This window comes from Pelodiscus sinensis, chromosome 4, assembly GCF_052426305.1.
Source record: "Pelodiscus sinensis isolate ZL-2025 chromosome 4, ASM5242630v1, whole genome shotgun sequence".
Lineage (NCBI taxonomy): Eukaryota > Metazoa > Chordata > Testudines > Trionychidae > Pelodiscus > Pelodiscus sinensis.
In genome coordinates this window covers 41,389,780-41,408,573 of record NC_143055.1, presented here as the reverse complement: position 1 = coordinate 41,408,573, position 18,794 = coordinate 41,389,780, and the positions used below count along the sequence as shown (strand labels likewise).

Sequence of the window (18,794 nt, the reverse complement as noted above, 5' to 3'; positions counted from 1 at the left end):
GAGTTTATTGGAGAACAGGAAGGAACATAAATATGATTTTTCTTTTGATTTCTTTTTAGTTTTTGAAATAATGTTTCTCATTCTAGAAGTTCACTTAAGGAAAGATAAGTTTAATTAAAAACAGCAAGCACTTACGAATTACAAGTTGTGAATTCGGCTATAAATTATTATTTTGTCTTACCCTGTAACTTTTAGACAAGTTCATCTTTGGATTACAATCAGAAATACAGTGGTTTGTGATGTTGAAATATTCCACTGAACAGACTTGTTGTCTTGTTGTCACTTCCTAGACTGGAGGCATTCCTGAATTTCTTAGGCAATTGAATTTCAGTGTTTCCCTATCTTTTTCTGATCTGATTCATTGATATTTAAATTCTAAAGGCACCCTTATTTTTTAGTCTGTCTGCCTACAAAATGTGCATAAAAGCACTTTGTCCTTTACCTGAGGGCCATAACTACTTTGAGTTGCATCATATTTTTTTAGAAAGACATCTAATCTTGATTTAAAGACTGCGAAGGATGGAAAATCAACTATATCCTAGTTAAGTTGTTTGAATAGTTAACTAGCCTGTTAAAAGTTGCAGGTTTTTATAATATGAATTTGACATTTTATTTTTTGAACTATTGATCCATTTTTAGCTTTTTTTTTTTTTTTTTTTTTGTGGTAGTGGTGGTGTATTAAAGAACTGTTTACGTCAGATAGCTCTTTTCCATGTATAGTATTGGTAGACCCTAATCAGGTCACCTCTTAACTTTCTCTTTAATAAACTAAATACATTAAACTTCTTGTTTTCCAGACCTCTTAACATTCTTTTGTATCTCATCTGATCTTTCTTTCCATTTATTTACACAGCTTTTGACGTGTGGACACCAGAATGGGACACAATATTCCAGTAGTTCATAGATTTCATGGTCAGAAGAGATTACTGAGAAAATTTAATCTGACTTTCTGTATAAAACAGGCTATAGACCTGCCCCCAAACAATTCCTACAGCAGATTTCTTTTTTTAAGGAAAAAACATCCAATTTTGAGGTTTAAAATTGTCAGTGACCGAGAATCCACCATTTACAGAATTTGTCCTCGGTAAATTGTTCCAGTGGTTTAATTACCCTCACTGCTTTTAAAACTCACGCTTTTTTTCCAGTGTAAATTCAATTTTAGTTTCTAGCTATTGGATCCTGTTATCCCCATTCACTGCTAGATTGAAGAGCTTATTATCAAATATTCTTCCCCATGTAGGTACTTATAGTCTGTAATAAAGTTGCTCCTTTACCTTCTCTTTAATAAGCTAAACTGAGATCTTTGAGTCAAGGATCTATATGTAGGACTTGTTTTCTAATCATTTAATCACTCCTATGACTCTCCTCCAAATTTAATATTTGCAAAAGATATTAAACTGGCCATAACATTAAATAGTTAGCAGAGCTACACTGTTATTCATGTATTAATGAACTGAGTCACGTGCCCTATTTAAACTCCAAGTATGTGTCCAACACTTTAGAAATGCTGTGCAATAAAATGCTAAATAGTACTCTATTTTAAATTCTGTTTTTAGTTCACAGCAAATCTGTTACTTAAAATTAGAACACAATTTCACTTTCCAGTTAATTCTTGAAAAATATAAAGTTGGTATATAAAACTGTGTTTTCTGCAGCATGTTGAGGTAGCACTTATAGGATTTATTGACATTTTTAATGGAGACTAGATTTTACATTAGCTTTTTAAGGTTGAGAACAGTTATGATTTATTGTTGTCATAAAATACAACTTAGTTAATTAAACCAGAGTTGCTCCTATTTAATTAAAGTTTTGATAAACTCTCACAGTCTACTAATCTTAAAGCAGCATACTCATTTACTAGGAAGGGAAATAATGTTGGAAAAAGAGATGTTACAGAGGGGTCTCATTCGTGCTTAATTAACTGTTTAATAGGTTTTAGAATTGAAACTCATATACACATAACTAATGGGCTGTCAACATTTTGATGAATACAATGGACTATTTCAGGTTCATGCAAGTTTTTTAAGTGGTATTTATATAAGAAGAGAGAATAACAAATACCCTTCATGTTAAATCACTTCAGTGACTAATATATCTTTTTTTAAAATTGAATTTTGTTTCATATATTGTACTTCGTACTCCAAAGCCTTCAGTAGGTGCAAACTCTGGGAATAGGGGTGCAGGTGGCAATTGGCTTGTCAGTCATGGGAACTGTTTCCTGAAGTGTCCCTTTTTGGGGGGGTGGCAGTGAGTTAGGGATGTTAGTATGTAGTTGTTTACATGATTAACTGATAAGCCCAGGCTTATCCGTTAACCTAAATGACTTCCCACCCCCTCCCATTGTCAGAGGCAGCAGGAGGGTAGCTTCCTCACATGTAACTGTGTAATCGCTAAAAAATAAAATCCAGTGGCATTTAAAGGAATGCTGTCAGCACTAAGGAACACATACCTATCTTAGATTCTTCTATAATTTTTTACAAACATCTACATTTTTTAAAAACAATTTTTGGAGACATTGTTCATTCTTCAGTTTGCTTCTTTTTTGCACTTGAGCGCTGTGTGTATTGAATTACACTGTTTGTCCTGTTTAGATGGTTGGTTTCCTCCTGTTTTTATGTGTTGTGTTTTTGTGCGCAACATGGATGACAAAGATCGAGGGCAAAATCTTGACTTCATTGAAGCCAATGGCAAAAAACACATTTATTTCAATGGGCCATGTATTAAAAAAAAAAAAAAAGAAAGGCAAATGTGGCTGTAAAACTGCAGTTTCTGGAATAGTGTGCAATGCTGCATGTAAAAGGTTTTTTTTAAAAAAAATCACTGAAGATAAACTAGATATTTTCTCGTTAACCCTTGCAATGTATTATTGCTGTTCATAAACAGCAGAGATGGACACAGATATTGTATATCTTATCCCACCTGTAAGAATGGCTTGCCACCCATCCTCTGAAGTTCACTTAGTGACTGTTGACAAAATATTTTAGCTGCTCAGAACCATGGTGACAGATCATAAGGAGATAAATAGTGCTAAACACTGATATCCTTGGCCATTTAACATTTTGTAGATGATCAGTAAGTTTGAACTGAACCAGAAATGTCGGAATATTGCACATGATTGGTAGGCAACTGTGTTTTGCATTAGCCCTTGCTTTTAAGGTATCTTAAATGTAGACTGGAAGTGATGGAGGAAGAATTTCTTTGGCAGTTTATGTTGCAGAGGAAGGGTTATAGTCTCTTGGCCAGCTGAAGATAGTGGTAAATATTTTATTAGTCTGTGGTAAGGTGCAGCTTATGTCCTTGAAAGATGGTTTCTTAACTTCCTGTTCCATTTGTGAGATGTTCTGAGATGGTAATAAAAGTAGACATTGTCTGCAGAGATAGGTAAGTGGAATGTGAGAGAAAAGAACTTGATTCTTCCAGATTCACTGTGGTTTTTCAAATTCATTGCCTACTAAGTTGCAAAAGTAAATTAATAAAAGAGCTCCTTTGTTAATATCGTGAATGTAACCTAAAGTGGTAGTGATAAGGATGATTATAATGTTGATAAAAATATGAAATTCACAAGACAGAACCAACATTCTTTTTTCTTGAATCTGAAAACAAATTGTACAATATGGAAAGGTAATATGGCTGAGGCCAAACATGAGACTATTCTAATTTTGTAAATGTTTAGGCCTAAATACTGCCAGACATGCTTCCACTTTTTCTGTCATTCTTAATTGAAAAGCTACTTGTAGTAATATAGGATTAACTTGTTTATATAATAATTTAAATATTTAATTATTAACTTACAGAAAACGCAGGTTTCAGAAGCGTTGGGTTAAGTTTGATGGAGACAGTATTTCTTATTACAATAACGATAAGGTAAGTGTCTCTTTTTTGTGTATGGAATTTTTAAAAAAAGTATGTGTTGGTCTCCTAAGTGGAAGGTCAAACTGCAGATGAGCTATGGTTACTGTACCATAAAAGAAACGAAAATAAATATAAATCAGTATGTGTTTATAACTTGTTTCTAAATAGTATTTTCATTTGCAAAGTATTAGGATGTGACATTAAAAGTTTGAAAATACTGTTGGGATCTTTGGCTAATGCTCCTTTTTTTCTGATCTCCTCTCTGATCTTTCAAAGAGCTATCTTCGGAAGTCTGCTTTTTTTGTAGGATTTATGTGTATGACGGGAAATCTGCAAACCCGAACCAGATCACACAAACCACACTGTAGGGGGTCAAATTCTGTTTAGCTGCTGGCAATGAATTTTGCCCTAACTTGTCATAGCAAGATAAAGTGATCTTTTGATCAATGTTGTATAAAATAACTTTTTACCTGCTAAATACATTGAATACTATCATTTTTGACCATTCATTCCTGCTTTTTTCCTTCCTATTCCTCAAGCAGCATTCACTTACAACAGGACTTTACGTCTTATCCTATGGTTAACAAGATCCTTAGTTTCTTTTAAGTAGAAGAAAATGAACTGAACTAAACTCCAGATCAAGATATTCATTTGTGTATGTGTTTGGGGATGAGAGTATGAGTTACTTGAAGCAATGAAAGCATTTTTTGGCAATGAAGCAATAGGAATGCCTGGCCCAAACCAAACATCAGTGACCAAGTCCATCTCTCTTTGCAAAGGCTGTGACTTTTCAGAAAGCTATGGTAGAGACCAGTAATCAAAACTTCTGTATGTACGTAAGATCAAAGGGGATTCTTACAGCACAGATTAGTCAGACACACTACCAGGATATAATGACTACACGTAAGGGCATAAGGAGATTAGACAAAAGCTTAAAAAATTCTTTTCATAAAATCTTCACCATGCAAATTATTCTGGGATAAGGGAGAAGACCTATACAAGATTACTTCGTTATACTGATTAGGACAATGATCTTTTAATAAACACAAACATAAGCAAGTTATAGAATAATTTCAAAATTCAAATAGCAGAGAGTCACTCGTCCAGGTTGCCATTCACTCAAGGGGAGGAGCTGACAAAGTAAAGCCACTAACTACATAGAGAATTCAGCGTTAAACTGAAATGTGGTCAACACTGTATGTAATGTGTAGAAGAGAAAAGGTGCTAAAACTGACTTTAGTAATTTTAGTGTAGATTATTAAGCTGTACAACTGCAATAAGAAAAATAATGTATAAAGTCACAAAAGATAAATGTTTGGGATGAGAGCCTCTCTGCCACCTTAATCCCTTCTACGTTTTTAGCTGGCATAAAGGGCTCTAAAACCTCTAGTTTTGGCTGGGGAAGGCATCTCCCTAGTGCAGGAACAGGAGAAGCTGACAAATCACAAATCCAGCATAGGAGGGAACATGTTTTTGAGGAACAGGGCAATAGGGAGACCGTAAAAGCCAGGTATAATATCTTCTTAGCTCCTTCTTCTCACTTTTGAGATAGCTGCAGCGGCACAGGAGCCAAGCAAACAGAGCTGTAAACAGGGGAGTTTGACTGGGAGTTTGTAAAGGGAGTTTGGATTGTGGGACTTGTTTGGAGTTTGTTTTTGCTGTGGAGGGGGTGTTTTTTGGTTTGTTTTTGTGTTCACTGGACTAATAGGATTTTGGTGAGAAAGTAGATAAAACATAGAGGCATTAGTGGCCATGGCCCAAGTAGTAGAGAACACAAGGAGGATGATTGGATGTGGTAGCTGCGGTATGTACATGGTTCTGGAGGGGGTACCTGAAAGGAGTTTTGTTTGCATGAAGTGCCGCCTGATCGAGCTGATGGAAGAAAAGATCCGAGGACTGGAGATGCAGATGGAAATTCTGGTTGAGTTTAGAAGGGGGTTTGAGCAGATGATGGGTCAAAGGCATGATGTGGCTGAAAGGGAAAGTTTAGATATGCAGGTGGAAGCAGGATCAAGGGCCTCGGGAGGGGGGGGGACTGCTGGGCGAAGAAAATGGACAGTGGAAGCATGTGACTCAGAGAACCAGGCAGAGGAAAAGATGGGTCAGTGAAGGAAAAATAGAGCTCAAGAACAGGTATGTGGAGCTGGAGAATGAAGAAGGGGTACAACTGGTAGATAATGAAGATGGAAGGGTGAGGAAGAAGAGAAGAGTGGTTAGTCCCATAGATAAAGGGGAAGACTTAATGGAGACAACACCAATAATGAGCATTAGGAGGATACAGGATGGGTTAAAGAGGATTACAAGGGAAAATAGGAATGGCAAGGACTTGCAGCCAGAGGAAGCTAGAGATAGACCAGAGAATTTCACTGTCACTCGGAAAAGACAGGTCTATGTGACTGGGGACTCCTTATTGAGAAGAATAGATAGGCCTGTTACCAGAGCTGATCCAGAGAATAGAAGCGTGTGCTGTCTGCCAGGTGCTAAGATATGAGATGTGGAACTGAGGTTGAAGAGGATTATTAAGGGAGCAGGAAGGAATCCATTGATCATCCTTCATGTAGGAACAAATGATACTGCTAGATTCTCGCTGGAACGAATTAAGGGAGACTATGCTACGCTGGGGAGGATGCGCAAGGAAATTGAGGCTCAGGTGATCTTTAGTGGGATTCTGCCTGTTCCTAGAGAAGGGCAACTAAGATGTGACAGGATTATGATGATCAATAGATGGCTTAGGCAGTGGTGCTATAAGGAGGGCTTTGGGATGTATGGTCACTGGGAGGCATTTATGGACAGAGGACTGTTCTCTAGGGATGGACTTCACCTAAGTAGGGAGGGAAATAGACTTCTAGGATGGAGGCTGGCTCAATTGATTGAGAGCTTTAAACTAGGAATTTGGGGGAGTTGGTTGGGAGATGCCCAGGTAATCTGTATGCCAGATTTTAACACTGAGAGGGAGGAAAACGAAGTAAGAAAGGATATAGCTGGGGGTAGGAGAATGAACATGAGGAAGGGTGGGGTGGATACTAGTCTAATAGGTCATATTGGAGGTATAACGACCATGCCAAATTGGGTAAAGAATGTGAATGAGGCCAAACAGCAAAAATTAAGATGTTTGTACACCAATGCGAGTTGCCTAGGTAACAAAAAGGAGGAACTAGAGCTATTGGTCCAGGAAGTGAAACCAGATATTATAGGAATAACAGAAACATGGTGGAATACTAGGTATGACTGGAGTACAGGTATTGAAGGGTATGTGCTGTTTAGGAAAGACAGAAATAAGGGTAAAGGTGGTGGAGTCGCATTGTATATTAAAGATGAGGTAGATTGTAAAGAAATAAAAAGTGATGGAATGGAGAAGACAGAGTCTGTTTGGGCAAAAATCACATTGGGGAAGAAAACTATCAGATCCTCCCCTGGGATAGTGCTTGGGGTGTGTTATAGACCACCAGGATACAATTTGGATATGGATAGAGACCTCTTTAATGTTTTTAATGAAGTAAATACTCATGGAAACTGCGTAATCACGGGAGTTTTCAACTTTCCAGATATAGACTGGAGAACAAGTGCTAGTAATAATAATAGGGCTCAGATTTTCCTAGATGTGATAGCTGATGAATTCCTTCATCAAGTAGTTGCTGAACCAACAAGGGGGGATGCTATTTTAGATTTGGTTTTGGTGAGTAGCGAGGACCTCATAGATGAAATGGTTGTAGGAGACAACCTTCGCTCAAGTGATCATGAGCTAATTCAGTAATTAAATGGAAGGATAAACAAAAATAAATCTGAGACTAGGGTTTTTGATTTCAAAAGGGCTAACTTTAGTAAATTAAGGAAATTAGTTAGGGAAGTTGATTGGACTAAAGAAATGATGGATCTTAAAGTGGAGGAGGCCTGGAATTATTTTAAGTTAAAGTTGCAGAAGCTGTCAGAAGCCTGTATCCCTAGAAAAGGGAAAAAATTTATAGGCAGGTGTGTTAGACCAAGTTGGATGAGCAAGCATCTCAGAGAGGTGATTAAGAAAAAACAGAAAGCATATAAGGAGTGGAAAATGGGAGGAATCAGTAAAGAAAGCTACCTTATTGAGGTTAGAGCATGTAGGGACAAAGTGAGAGAGGCTAAAAGTCAGGTAGAGTTGGACCTTGCAAAGGGAATTAAAACCAATAGTAAAAGGTTTTATAGCCATATAAATAGGAAAAAACAAAAAAAGAAGTAGGACCGCTAATTACTAAGGATGGAGTGGAGGTTAAGGATAATCTAGGAATGGCCCAATATTTGAACAAATACTTTGCTTCAGTCTTTAATAAGGCTAATGAAGAGCTTAGGGATAATTGTAACTTAACAAATGGGACTAAAGATGTGGAGGTAGATATTACCATATCCGAGGTAAAAGCCAAACTTGAACAGCTTAATGGGAGTAAATCAGGGGGCCCAGATAATCTTCATCCAAGAATATTAAAGGAACTGGCACATGAACTTGCAAGTCCATTAGCAAAATTTTTTAATAAATCTCTAAACTCAGGTGTTGTACCATTTGACTGGAGAATTGCCTAATATAGTTCCGATTTTTAAGAAAGGGAAAAAAAGCGACCCGGGTAACTATAGGCCTGTTAATTTGACATCTGTAGTATGTAAAATCCTGGAAAAAATTTTGAAGGAGAAAGTAGTTAGAGACATTGAGGCTAATGGCAATTGGGACAAATTACAACATGGTTTTACAAAAGGTAGATCGTGCCAAACCAACCTGATCTCCTTTTTTGAGAAAGTAACAGATTTTTTAGATAAAGGAAATGCAGTGGATCTAATCTACCTCAACTTTAGTAAGGCATTTGATACAGTACCACATGGGGAATTATTGGTTAAATTGGAAAAGATAGGGATTAATATGAAAGTTGAGAGGTGAATAAGCAACTGGTTAAAGGGGAGACTACAGCGGGTTATATTGAAAGGTGAACTGTCGGGTTGGAGGAAGGTTACTAGCGGAGTTCCTCAGGGATCAGTTTTGGGGCCAATTTTATTTAATCTTTTTATTGCTGATCTTGGCACCAAAAGTGGAAGTGTCCTAATAAAATTTGCGGATGACACAAAGTTGGGAGGTATTGCCAATTCAGAAAAGGATCAGGATATCATACAGGAAGATCTGGATGATCTTGTAAATTGGAGTGATAGCAATAGGATGAAATTTAATAGCGAGAAGTGTAAGGTTATGCATTTAGGGATTAATAACAAGAATTTTAGTTATAAGCTGGGGACACATCAGTTGGAAGTAACGGAGGAGGAGAAGGACCTCGGAGTCCTGGTTGATTATAAAATGACTATGAGCCGCCATTGTGACATGGCTGTGAAAAAGGCTAATACGATCTTGGGATGTATTAGGTGAGGTATTTCCAGTAGGGATAAGGAGGTGTTAGTGCCATTATACTAGGCATTGGTAAGACCCCATTTGGAATACTGTGTGCAGTTCTGGTCTCCCATGTTTAAGAAGGATGAATTCAAACTGGAACAGGTACAAAGAAGGGCCACTAGGATGATCCGAGGAATGGAAAACCTATCTTATGAAAGGAGACTCAAGGAGCTTGGCTTGTTTACCTTAACCAAAAGAAGGCTGAGGGGGGACATGATTGCACTTTTTAAATATATTAGAGGGATAAATACCAGGGAGGGAGATGAATTATTTAAGCTTAATACCAATGTGGACACAAGAACAAATGGATATAAGCTGGCTAGTAGGAAGTTTAGACTTAAGATTAGACAAAGGTTTCTAACCATTAGAGGAGTGAGGCTCTGGAACGGCCTTCCAAGGGAAGTAGTGGGGGCAAAAGATCTATCTGGTTTCAAGATTAAACTATATGGGTTTATGAAGGGGATGGTTTGATGAGATAATATGATCTTGGTAACTAATTGTCCATTCATTAGCAGTGGGAATAGGTCAATGGAGGGATGATAGGAGTTACTATAGAGAACTTTCTGGGTGTCTGGCTGGTGAGTCTTGCCCACATGCTCCGGGTTTAGCTGATCGCCATATTTGGGGTCGGGAAGGAATTTTCCTCCAGGGTAGATTGACAGAGGCCCTGGAGGTTTTTCGCCTTCCTCTGTAGCATGGGGTACAGATCACAGCTAGAGGATTCTCTGCATCTTGGGGTCTTCAAAGTATTTGAAGGCTTCAATATCTGAGATATAAGTGAGAGGATTATTCTGGGAGGGGTGGGTAAGATTCTGTGGCCTGCACTGTGCAAGGGGTCAGACTAGATGATCGTAATGGTCCCTTCTGACCTTAGTCTATGAGTCTATTAGTAAGAGAATATGCTTTTTGCTGAATACATATGTGATTTGGTCATGTGACATAATCATGCAGGTGGAGCCTGCAGAGCTATCTTTCTAACTATACTAAATATCTAGAGACATTTCATAGTTAGGGGGAAAGCAATTTGGCTTTAGGATTTAATAGACAAACCTCTAAACTCAGGGCCACAGGAGTTCTAAATTGGGGCATATGCTGGCATCCCATTCTACTCTTCATATAGATTCTTATTCTGTGATGAATATTATAGTATCCAAATGCCTTCCACTAGTAGGGGTGGACAAAAGGGCCTCTGTGGCCAGATCCAGCCTGCCAAACATGTTGATCTGGCCTGCTGAGGTCATGCCGTTCCCCCGCCCCTAGGCCAATTGGGTCTGATTGACCTAGGGGCAGAAGAGGGAGCGCGCAAAATCTCCTTCCACCGCCAGAGGAATGGGTGCTTAGGGGGAACCTTTGTGGGGAGGAATAAAGACTTCATGCTCTCCTCCACCCCAGACCAATCATGGTCTGTGGGTGGGGAAGCAGGCTTGAGGCCCTGGCCCTTCAGTGCGGCCTTTCTGAAGTGGTCCCTTCAGAAAAAAATCAGTAGTGTGTTGAGTATCGTGACTGAGATCTGTCGTGTGTTTTATCCTCTTGCCAGGGGGAGAATTGTGTGTACAGTATAATGTTTGCGGTGGGATTTTGTTTGGGTAACTGCAGATTGAAGATAAAATGCAATGTTTTATTGCCTGTAAGCTCACAAGTGACTTTTGATAGTTGTTCCTTTATTTAAAACATCTGAAACATCTGTGTGTATAGATAGTTTGAGATACCCAGGCTCAAGTTACCACCAACTTGAAAATAAAACTAACACTTCCCAATAGTGATAGAAATGTAGCCGTGTTAGTCTGGTGTAGCTGAAACAAAAAACAGGACTATGTAGCACTTTAAAGACTAACAAGATGGTTTATTAGGTGATGAGCTTTCGTGGGCTAGACTGAGAACAGTCACACTGCAAAACAACACTAAGAAACACAGTGTAAATTTTACTGGCAACATAGAGTGGGTGCATTTTTAGTTTCACAGCACTTGAGCTTTAACACAGTGGGTTTGTGCCCACAAAAGCTATGACCAAATAAATGTTACTCTATAAGGTGCTATGGGATTCCTCATTGTTTCTGACCAAGAATGTTCTCTGTATTTTAAATGTCTAATTTCACACTGTTTTTCAAAATACTAACACAAATTTATAATAAATCCATATTGTGAGGTGCCGACATAACCAGGGTTATGTAATTTATCTAATCTTTGGCGGCTTTAATTACAAGCAGTATTCAAAGAGGTATACTATCATGGGGTAGATAATGACAAGTTTAAAAATATTTCTGTATTTTATCTTGGAACACTACATATGCTAAATTGCCTTGTCTGCTTCACTTTAATTCAGAACTTGTAGAAGGTGGAGGAATGAGAAGGAGTAGTTTTCCAAATGGCAAACAGGTTAACAAAAACAAACAAAAAAGGGAAAGGGGAAGGGAGGGATTTTTATGTGTGACTCATCCTACCCTATACACACACTTATAGTCAGTCCTTCTAAGAACTAAGTTCTTACCAAGTTTTCTGAACCACTTTTCTCTGACCTTGTTCTGCAATATCAAACCACTAGAGTGGCTCTTTTTTAATAAGTACACATTTTTCTTTCTCTCATACCCAAATATTATATAGGAAGAAAAATGTCCAATTTCCTGCAAATAGTCATTGACCTTGATACTGTTCTTCACTGAGCCACTGATGCTGCTCATTTCTTATATGTGCATAGGCTTGAGCAAGCTAGTGTGGTGAGAGCAACATCCTGTGTGGTTGCATCCTTAACAGTGTGGTTAAGCGGACAGAGTTATAAAAGGAAAATGCAATCTGAGGCTTGTTTTCCACTACCAGATCGGCATAGGGTTTTTTTTGTTTTGTTTTTTGTCTCCATGTGCAGTCTTTCTTTGACATAACATAAGGAACTCTAATTTCCCAAAACCTAAATTATAGACAAGGAAAAATGTTGCTATTATAAGGCTATTTCAAAAGAGTGAGGAGCTAGGGCATATTAAGTAGGGCTGTACTGAAAATGGTAAATCTGGTAAATTCTATTTCAGAATATGATTTCATTTCAATTTGGAATGAAAACAAGAACTATAGAAATGATATGCAAAACTGGCTCTTGGATCAGCCATTATTTTCAGGGTCTGGGCTACTGAAGAGCCAGGAGCCTGGAAACCGGGGTCACCAGAAATCCTCCAGGTTGGCTGCTAAGGAACCAATCATGCGAGCTGGAAGGGAACCAGGAAAGGTTCTGTCAGAGCCATGTCTGGTTTCTGTCAGACCAAGATCAAAATCAAACCACTTGCACAAAAAATTGAATTTTGATGAATCTGCAGTCTCTGATAGAAAACCATTCTATCTGAGAACTTTTGACCAGTTGTGTTATTAATATTGGTACTTCTGGTGGGGAACGAAATAGCTGAATCTTTTACATCTGATTGCTTATCTAGAAAGGTTCCTGAGTGGCTCTGAAATTGTCCTAATCAGAAAGGATTTTTTTTTAATTCTAGGCATTTATTTCCTGTTCATAAGAGAGATGTAGCTATAGACAAATGATTAAACTATTACAGTGTTATTGTATTATTTAGACTATGGACTGAATGCAGCTGGATATTAAGAAGTCTTAGTGTTGCAATATGCTAAAGCTTTACTTTTCACTTTCCTGTCAGCTGGTACATTCTCAGAATTTGTCATTGTTCCAGCAATCTTTGTGCTTACCTACCCTGCAACACAGTTAGCGTTGTCTATCTAGAAGCCAGATGAGTAAGCTTAGTTCCTTCAGTCCATTTTGGACTTTCAGTCTCTTTGTGTAGGGTATTCCTATGCTATACGAAAGGGTCTCAATGTAATAATGTAAGTGACTGCTGTTAACTTCCTGAGAGATTAAAAAAACACCCCATTAGTTTGTTAAAATGGTTCAATCTTCTAGTGAAAGACAGAGGATGAACCTTTCAGATAAGGTAATATGCAATAACTTTACTTTTGGGATATTATTTCTGCATTGGGTGAGACTGTTCAAATTAGCCATTTATTCTTTTTGCTGCATCAAATTCAGGTGAATGAGTAAAACCCAAGCATAACAAGTCTGTTCATTGTTAGGACTGTGTGAGTGTGTATATTTACCTTGCAATTGTGGCGTCTACTTCAACATCAGAGAGGAAGTAGCATAGGTTTGAAGGTGGGGGTACAGTGGTGAGTGCAGCTCAGGTACTTCTTTTGTCACATCTAAGCCACAGAAGTGATAAGTGAAAGGGGTGTTCTAAGGCAACTTGTGGCTGAGAGAAGGGAAACATGTATGTGATATTAGTTTGCTATTGTTTGTGCTGCTGTTGCTCACAGTTGTCCATCTCTGCCTACAAACACCTTGTCGCTATATGTTCCAAATATCTTGAAGGACTAGTTATTCCCCTGAGGCATTAAGATCCTGGGAAACAAAACAGTGTAAGGCCTGTGTAAGTGTGCATAAAACAGAATGGTTTAGTGGCTAGAGCACTGACTGGGACTCTGAGGTCAGTTCCTGGCTTAGTCAAAGACTTCCTGTGAAACTTGGGCAACCCATTTCTTTATCTACCCTGTGCTCAGTTCCTTATATTTAAAAGTGGGGATTATATTTCCCAAACTTGTAGGCTGTGTTTACACTGGCAAGTTATTCCAGAAAATCAGCCGCTTTTATGGAAAAACTTGCCAGCTGTCTACACTGGCCGCTTGAATTTCCGGAAAAGCACTGACGATCTAATGTAAAATCATCAGTGCTTTTCCGGAAAAACTATGCTGCTCCCGTTCGGGCAAAAGTCTTTTTCCGGAAAACTGTTATGGAAAAGGGCCAGTGTAGACAGCACAGTAGTGTTTTCCGCAAAAAAGCCCAGATCACGAAAATGACGATCGGGGCTTTTTTGCGGAAAAGTGCATCTAGATTGGCCACGGACGCTTTTCCGGAAAAAGTGCTTTTCCGGAAAAGCATCCTGCCAATCTAGATGCGCTTTTCTGCAAATGCTTTTAACGGAAAACTGTTCCGTTAAAAGCATTTCCGGAAAATCATGCCAGTGTAGACGTAGCCGTAGGGTTTTGTGACAATAAAAGTTCAATACAGATTGTGAGGCACTTTGAAATTACCATTGTGAAGTCTATATAAATATGTGGGATGATAGATTTCAGTAGGATTTTTATACTGCCTAGCATATGTCCATTTCTGTTATGCAACTCAATAGATTCACAATCTTTTGATTTATAGACATATACAATAAGAGATGTGCATAGCACTCCTGCGTTTTGACATAAAATTTTAAAATAAACAAACCAACCTGAAAATAACAGCTAATTCCACCAACATCCCCAACAAAACTAAGTCTACACAAGACTGTCTGCTCCCAATGCAGTCCTTTAGGATACCTTCCTGTGTCCCCTTTCCGAAAAGTATGTCTTTACCACATTTTAAATCTATGTCTGTTCTCTCTGTGCTTTGTATTCCTGGCTTTATAATTGCTGGGCCTGGGTGTCTCAGACATGTGATGGTCCACTATGCAAAACTTTTGACTTGGTTCTGAGGCTTGAGCTATTCCTGTACTACAAAGTGATAGGGCTGAGACCCAAGTCTCAGGAGGCCTTGGACTCACACCCAACTCCCAGAAGAGTTTAGATCTGAGTGCTTGCTGAGCTGAATCAGACCTGTGTAGATGCCAAGGAGGTTTGGGGTCAAACCTGAGTCTGGGTTTACAATGCAATATAGATACTACCTAAAATTCTGAGTAAAGAGATACTTTTTATAGGATTCCCATTGGCTACATCTACACTGGCATGATTTTCCGGAAATGCTTTTAATGGAAAAGTTTTCCGTTAAAAGCATTTTCGGAAAAGCGCGTCTAGATTGGTAGGACGCTTTTCCACAAAAGCACTTTTTGCGGAAAAGCGTCCGTGACCAATCTAGATGTGCTTTTCCGCAAAAAAAGCCCCAATCGCCATTTTCGCGATCGGGGATTTTTTGCAGAAAATAAATCTCTGCTGTCTACGCTGGCCCTTTTGTGCAAAAGTCTTTCGGAAAAAGACTTTTGCCCGAACGGGAGCAGCATAGTATTTCCACAAAAGCACTGACAATCTTACGTGAGATCGTCAGTGCTTTTGCGGAAATTCAAGTGGCCAGTGTAGACAGCTGGCAAGTTTTTCCACAAAAGCAGATGATTTTGCGGAAAAACTTGCCCGTCTAGACACAGCCATTGTGTCTAAAGAACTGGATTATTTTAGGTGAAGGTCCCTGATTGAAAACATTCTACCACTTTCCTGCTTTATTTTAGTTTTATTTATTGAGGGGGGGCTATAGTATGAGACCCATTATTGATTTCTATACTAGCCACATGGCAGATGGGAGAAAGATCTCCCACGTAGGAAGGCTTAGATAACATGAATCTAAGGTTGCCAACAAAATAACTAACTTAAACTTAAAGGAGGGTGAAAATGTTTATTTCATTCTCTTTAGTGGTTAGTTGGAGGATATGGTTTTAAACTGAGGTAATAAGAGGAAATATAACATGTTAGCAGTTTCCATCATTAGCCTGTCTTCTCTTGTGTTTTGACCAAGTACAATAACTTTCAGTTCCAAAAACAATAGAAATAAAAATGCCATCACTAATCTTCAAGTAAAAAACACATGGGCTTATCGCAGCAATGTCATCGCTACAGCACCAGTTCTAGTAACCAGGGTTACCTAAATGTTTCCTGTTTATAAATTTATAAATTCTTGTTCTGAGTTGCTCAGAGGTTCCTAAAATTTGAATTAATTAACACTTGCTATTTCATTATCTGTACTGAAAGGATGTACATTTTCAATTTTGGCTAAATGCATTTGTGATACTTGGTCCCAGCAGCTTATTAAAAATGTGCTACTTGAGGGAGACAGGAAAGAGACAAAAAGAAAAGTTATTTTTTTGCTAATACTATGAAATAAGAGCAGTTGTTGCTCATATTAGCATTCTGGTAGAGTAATTCTGCTACAGTACCTAACATAGCCAGTAGATGCCTGCAAACACCAGAACATAATTATATCTGAGTGCCTTTAGAAAAGGCATCTATTTTTGGCATTTGTTTCCTTATGATTCTATTTTGTGAAGTGTAAAGAAACTTTAATGCTGCACCCAATTTTTCTGACAAATGAATAGCTACTGTGTTAAAATCCTCTTTCAAAGAAAATATAGCCTTAATGATATGTTCCTCTGTGTGTAATCCTCTATTTCATTGTGCTGACACACTAAGATTAAATTACCAAAACAGTTGTTCTTCACATAATTGTAGAAATGTTTGCTTGAAATAAAATGCATCATTTTTATTGCATCATTATTTTCGATATATTGCAATTGTCCAAACAGCCTTCATTGAATATATGTGTGCTTAAAAGGGGGAAAAAAACATGATATGTGGGCTGTTCTTACGTAGATCAGTAATACAGTGAATAAATAGAAAATATATCCAGTTGGGCACACACACAGTATTTAATCTAAAAAATTATACATTGAGTATAGACACGGAATATAATTTTATTATGACAGGATCTTGGTGGAAAATTTTTGTAGCTATGATTTTTTTGTGTGTGTGGCAAGCTGACTGGATTCTTTCTAGTATAAATATGTTGCTTTCTTAGTTGTTAAATCCCAGAAGCATATTTGGGTTGTTCTAATCAGAAGGCAAATTGAACCAAGTACAGGCAGTCCCCGGGTTACGTACAAGATAGGGACTGTAGGTTTGTTTTTAAGTTGAATCTGTATGTAAGTCGGAACTGGCGTCCAGATTCAGTCGCTGCTGAAACTGACCGCCAGTTCTGACTTACATACAGATTCAACTTAAGAACCCCAAGTCAGCTGCTGCTGAAACTGATCAGCAGCTGATTCCAGGAAGCCCAGGGCAGAGCAACTGTGCCTCTGGCTTCCTGTAGTCAGCGCTGGTCAGTTTCAGCAACGGCTGACTTGGGGACGTCTGGGGCAGAGCAGCTGGGGTGCTGCTGGGTTGCTCCAGTAGCACCGCTCCTCGGCGCTACTGGACCAACCCAGCAGCACCCCAGCTGCTCTGCCCCAGGAGTCCTGATTCAGCCGTTGCTGAAACTGACCAGCAGCGGCTGAATCAGGACGCCTGGGGCAGAGCAGTTGGGGTGCTGCCGGGTTGGTCCAGTAGTGCCCAGAGCGGCGCTGCGGGACCAACCGGCAGCGCCCCAGCTGCTCTGCCCCAGGGTCCACAACAAAAGCCTGGTCTTCTGGGAGGGGGGCACACTAGCTGCGCCCCCCCCCCCCAGCAGACCATGGACACAGGGAGCAAAGCGGCAGCGGGGGGTGGGGGGGTGCCTCGCCTCTGAGGCTTTGCTCTGGCGCCGGACCGCTTTGCTCCCGGTGCCCCTGGTTTGCTGGAGACGGTCCCCAGCAGACCAGGGGCACCGGAAGCAGCTTTTCTCGCCCCGGAGCTCGAGGTGGCTGACCGCTGCCTGTGAGCTCCGGGGCGAGAAAGCCCCGTTCGTAAGTGCGGATCCGACATAAGTCGGATCCGCGTAAGTCGGGGACTGCCTGTATAGTGGAGTTGGAAAAGCCCAAGCTCTGAAGCCAAGTGGATTTGCAGAAGTGTATTCTTGATATTACTGTCATGTCCGATTTTCCCTGCACATTCCCTGTTTCAGCGCTGGAGGCTGAATACCTGTGATCTGTGGTCCCACTGGTGTATGTATAAGGAATGGCTTGAGCTGTTTTGTAAACAAACAAATGATTCATGCTAAACTATTGTAGATTTTTCTGCTGCCTTCCCTCAATTTTGGGCTTTCTTGTCCCAACCAACGCTTTGGAGCCAGAAATCACCATTCCCACCAAATCAGATGGGTGGCAATTTCTGGTTCCAAAACAGTGGTTGGGACAGGAAGGCCCAAAGTAGAGTGAAGATGTCTAGGATTTCCAGGCATTTTGCCATGTTAGGGAGAAAAGAACCATCTCAGCTTTCAAGGAGGTTCCCTAATGGTTTATTAATCTGGTACTGTTCTGCAGTAGGGTCCCAGCTGTCTCTGTGTCCCTTCCAATTCTAAGATAAAGTTGAAATCTGTACATCTCCTGTTCTTACTGACTATGTGGGAAATAATTTCCTGGTGTTAGTCATTAAAGTGCTACATGACTGCTTTTTTTTCTTTTACCAAGATCAGACTAACATGACCTACCTCTCTGTTACTTTGCTTCTTTCCTGACACTATTAAATGCATCAGGTTTGTCTGTGTAGTTGATGTTTATGGAAGTCCTAGGGATACCCAAGACTATGGAAAAACTGGGGTAAATTACAGTTGTTGACTGTCCGGCTGACAATAGCATTTTGGAATACAGTTTCATGTAACTGGTGTTTATAAATTGTGGAGTCAGACGGGGGCAAGAGCGAGTAGTTACATGAGGGTGAAATTAGTACTACATAGCAGAATTCTGAGAGGGCTGAGGTACTTCAGTAATAGATATAGCTTATCAATAATGCCGTTCACTGAATTAGCATATGAACTTTACATACATAATGGCATATGTCTGCTTAAAACTGCCTATGATTTTATGAAGTAGTGTTAATTATTTCTATTAAT

General features: G+C 39.3%; 1 protein-coding gene across 2 annotated transcripts in view; it reads left to right on the top strand.

The window, feature by feature from the left end:
• The window catches only part of ARAP2 (ArfGAP with RhoGAP domain, ankyrin repeat and PH domain 2), a 209,596-nt gene that overhangs the window by 43,935 nt on the left and 146,867 nt on the right, over window positions 1-18,794 (top strand). For both annotated transcript variants that reach the window (XM_006128750.5, XM_025187574.3), the window contains exon 7: window positions 3,795-3,864. In XM_006128750.5, the coding sequence (XP_006128812.3) occupies window positions 3,795-3,864 (70 nt within the window). The remainder of the gene's footprint in view (window positions 1-3,794; window positions 3,865-18,794) is intronic.